Raw genomic sequence first — 3709 nt, forward strand, 5'->3', positions numbered from 1 at the left:
TCAGATCATGGGTTGGACAATGGAAGATATTTTCTGAAGGGATTTGACAGATGTGAAGGGTTATCCTGGTGGAGGGTGGAGCTGGGAAGTAAGTGGGTCAAGGCACTGGGCTAAGGGTGGGGTCAACACTGTAACTAATGCTTAACTCCACAATAAGGGATTACAATAAGGGTATTGTTTTACTGAAGAAAAAATGTGATTATGAACATAAAGTATTAGGTGGCTGTTGGTGCCATTGAGTCACCTACCACTTATAGTGACCCTATCTATAACAGCCCTAAACCCTGCACTAACCTGTGCCAATCTCACTGTCTCCGACACACCTACCCCCATTACCTCAGTCACTGAATCAATCCATCTCATAGAGGGTCATCCTCTCCTGTGCTGTGCCTCCACCCTCCCAAGCATGACGTCCTTCTCCAAGGACTAATCCTTCCTTGCAACATGTCCAGAGTAGGGTCAGACGAAGCTTCAGAATCCTTGCCTCCAAGGAGCAGCCCGGCTTAACCCTCTCCAGGGTGAACCCTGTTCGTTCTCTTAGCAGTCCATAGTATATTCAATATTCTTCTCTAATACCACAACTCAAAGGCATCAATTCTCCTTCTATTATCCCTAGTCATTGTCCAGCTCTCTGATGCATAGCAAGTGATTGTAAAGACCATGGCATGTATCAGGCAGACTGTAGTCTCTAGAGTGACATCACTGCTCTTCAGTACTTTGGAGAGGTCTCTAACAGCAGACTTTCCCATTGCAATACATCTTTTAATTTCCTGGCTGCTGGTTGCCAAGAGTGTTGATCGTGGAGCCAAGCAAACTAAAGCTGTTAACAATTTCAATCTCTTCACCATCTATCATGATGCTACAAATTGGCTTAGTGGTGAGAATCTTTGTTTTCTTGATATTGAGCCTCAATCCATATTGAAGACCACAGTCCTTGACCTTCTGCAGGAAGCGTTTCAGGTCCTCCTCAGTTTCATTAGGAGCCTAGCAAATCTTCAGTAAGTATTCATGGTTATTACTATTCATACATTCTTCTCGAAGACTGAAATTTTTGGATCAAGATTGTTGTTGTGTATCATTGAATCGGAGCCGACCCATAGATTACTCTCTCAGAGGCAGTTAATCGTAGGGGAGATTGCCTATCCTTCTCCCACAGAGAAGCTGGTGGATTTGAACTGCGTGCCTTCAAAACTGAAGTGTAGCTTCTTGCCACTCGGCCACCAGAGCTCCCTGAGTTAAGATTACTGGGATGGGGGTGGGGTGGGGTGGAAAAAAGTATTAGTGGTTCAGGAAGCTCTGGTGGACTAACAGGTAAGGAGTTGCAGTGACAACCCAAAGGCACACATTTGAATCTACCTCTATAGATGAAAAATGGGCAGTCTCCTCCCTCTGAAAACCTGCTGGAGGGTCAGCTATGGGTCAAGTCTGACTTCACAGAAATGATTCTGACCTTGACTTTTGATTACTAGTTCAGGAAGCTACCTACTTGGATGCTTGAAGGAAAGTCTACAGTAGAATTATTTAGGCAAACAAACCATTCTAGGTACATGTCATAGCCTTTTAATTGAATTTTCATTGTCACAGATACATAGAGATCAGTTGATACATATGGACTTAAAAAACTGACTAATCAATACTTAAGAATTTATCAAAACAGAAAATTATAAGGACAGTTATGTTACCCAAATCCAAACCATACCCAATGCTTTCAAATCACAACTCGTAGAGACCCTATAGGACAAAGCAGAACTACCCTGAAGGGCTTCCCAGGTCATAATCGTTATAAAAGCAGATTGCTATAGGATTGTCTTTTACAAGGTGCTACCAGAATAGAAATGTTATAAAAAAATATGGAAGTAGGTACCAATACAGTAATTATTGCTTTCTAATGAAATGGTTTCATTCTTTCTTCATGCCTTTTAATTGAATTTTGGAACCCCCTACCCCCCCACCAAACCTACCAAAATTAAGATTATTTATATTCTAGTAATACAACCCCTTCATTTGTTCCCCTGCTAGATGGCTGAAGAAGAACATGCAGCCCACAGAGGATCTCCAGTCTGCTATCCAGAGGCTGTCTGTGTTTGGCCCCATCCAGTCTTTCTCCCTCTGTGGACGACAAAGCGCTATTGTAGTATTCGAAGACATGACCTCTGCCTGCAAAGCTGTGAACGCTTTTCAAAGCAGGAGTCCAGGCACCATGTTTCAGTGTTCTTGGAAACACAGATTCCTGTCAAAAGATATAAGGCTCCTCCGGAAATCCTGAAAGCTTAGTCTACATAATTACTTTTCCCACCAGGGCTTTAGTTTTGAACTGCTTTAAGAAAGACATTGGCATTGAATAAAGGCACAGTGGAAGTTTATTTAGTACAAGTACTGGAAATCAGAAGTAACATCACACCTTTCCCTCTGAAGTACATGTTTTGACTATGCTGCCATCACAGTTTTGATTTTCTAGATAAGAAGTTCATGACTGCATTTACACACTCATCTGACACCCATCTGCTCTGGAGGGCAGTGCATTCTTCGGAATTAACAGCATGTAGCTTCTCTTTCTCCACATTTCTGATAAGCTGCTTTGAAATTCTCATGGCCTGAAGAGAACAAACCAACAATAAGATCAGAATTAATTTTATAAAGGGTGAGACTTTTTGGTGACTATTACTTATTGCACCACTGTCCATTAAACAAAGCCTTGACATTTATATTTTAAAAAGAACCCGGGTAAAATCAGCTGCTACAGAGTCAATCTCCAATGTGTCAGAGTAGTAACTATGCTCTATATAATTTTCAGTAGTTAATTATTTGAAAGGAGACCATGAAGACTTTCTTCTGAGGTGCCTTTGGGTAGAGATGAATCTCCAATTGTTAGGTTAGTTGTTGTCATTGTTGTTATGTACCATCAAGTCACTTATGACTCACAGCGACCCAATGTACAACAGCCCTAAATCCTGCTCTATCCTGTGCCAATCCCACTGTCTCCAACACACCTATCCCCATTACCCCAGTCACTGAATCAATCCATCTCATTGAGAGTCTTCGTCTCCTGCACTGTTCCTCCACTCTCCAAGCATGACGTCCCTCTCCAAGGACTGCAACACATCCAAAGTATGTCAGAAAAAGCTTTAGAATTCTTGCCTCCAAGGAAAAGCCTGGTTTTACCCTCTCTAGGATGAAAGTGTTTGTTCTCTTAGCAGTTCCTGATATATTCAACACTTTTCTCCAACACCACAGCTCAAAGGCATCAATTCTTCTATCATCCCTAGTCATTGTCCAGCTCTCTAATGTATAGCAAGTGACTGCAAAGACCATGGCCTGTATCAGGCACACCTTAGTTTCCAGACTGACATCACTGTTCTTCAGTACTTTGGAGAGGTCTCTTAACAGCAGACTTTCCCATTGCAGTACATCTTTTAATTTCCTGGCTGCTGGTGCTAAGAATGTTGATTGTGGAACTAAGCAAAAAAAAGCTATTTATAATCTCAATCTCTTCACTATCTATCATGATGCTGCCAATTGCTCAGTGGTGAGAATCTTTGTTTTTTGATGTTGAGCTTCAGTCCATATTGAAGGCTTCAGTCTTTGACCTTCTGGAGCACACGCTTCAGGTCGTCCTCAGTTTCAGCAAGCAGGGTTGTGCCATCTGCATAATGCAGTTTGTTGAGTCTTTTTCCAGTCCTGATGCCACATTTCTCCCCATAGAGCCCAG

At 42.1% G+C, this 3709-nt stretch overlaps 2 protein-coding genes across 2 annotated transcripts in view; one reads left to right on the plus strand and one right to left on the minus strand.

The window, feature by feature from the left end:
* Positions 1 to 2266, plus strand: part of LOC102843673 (chromosome unknown open reading frame, human C6orf201) — a 46030-nt gene extending 43764 nt beyond the window's left edge. The window contains exon 3 of the mRNA XM_006888758.1: positions 2020 to 2266. Within this exon, the coding sequence (XP_006888820.1) occupies positions 2020 to 2266 (247 nt within the window). The remainder of the gene's footprint in view (positions 1 to 2019) is intronic.
* A 172-nt stretch (positions 2267 to 2438) lies between these two features.
* ECI2 (enoyl-CoA delta isomerase 2) overlaps positions 2439 to 3709 on the minus strand; it is a 24490-nt gene continuing 23219 nt past the window's right edge. The window contains exon 9 of the mRNA XM_006888726.1: positions 2439 to 2594. Within this exon, the coding sequence (XP_006888788.1) occupies positions 2439 to 2594 (156 nt within the window). The remainder of the gene's footprint in view (positions 2595 to 3709) is intronic.

Source organism: Elephantulus edwardii, unplaced genomic scaffold (assembly GCF_000299155.1).
Source record: "Elephantulus edwardii isolate Elephantulus edwardi_28Jun2011 unplaced genomic scaffold, EleEdw1.0 scaffold00071, whole genome shotgun sequence".
Taxonomy (NCBI): domain Eukaryota; kingdom Metazoa; phylum Chordata; class Mammalia; order Macroscelidea; family Macroscelididae; genus Elephantulus; species Elephantulus edwardii.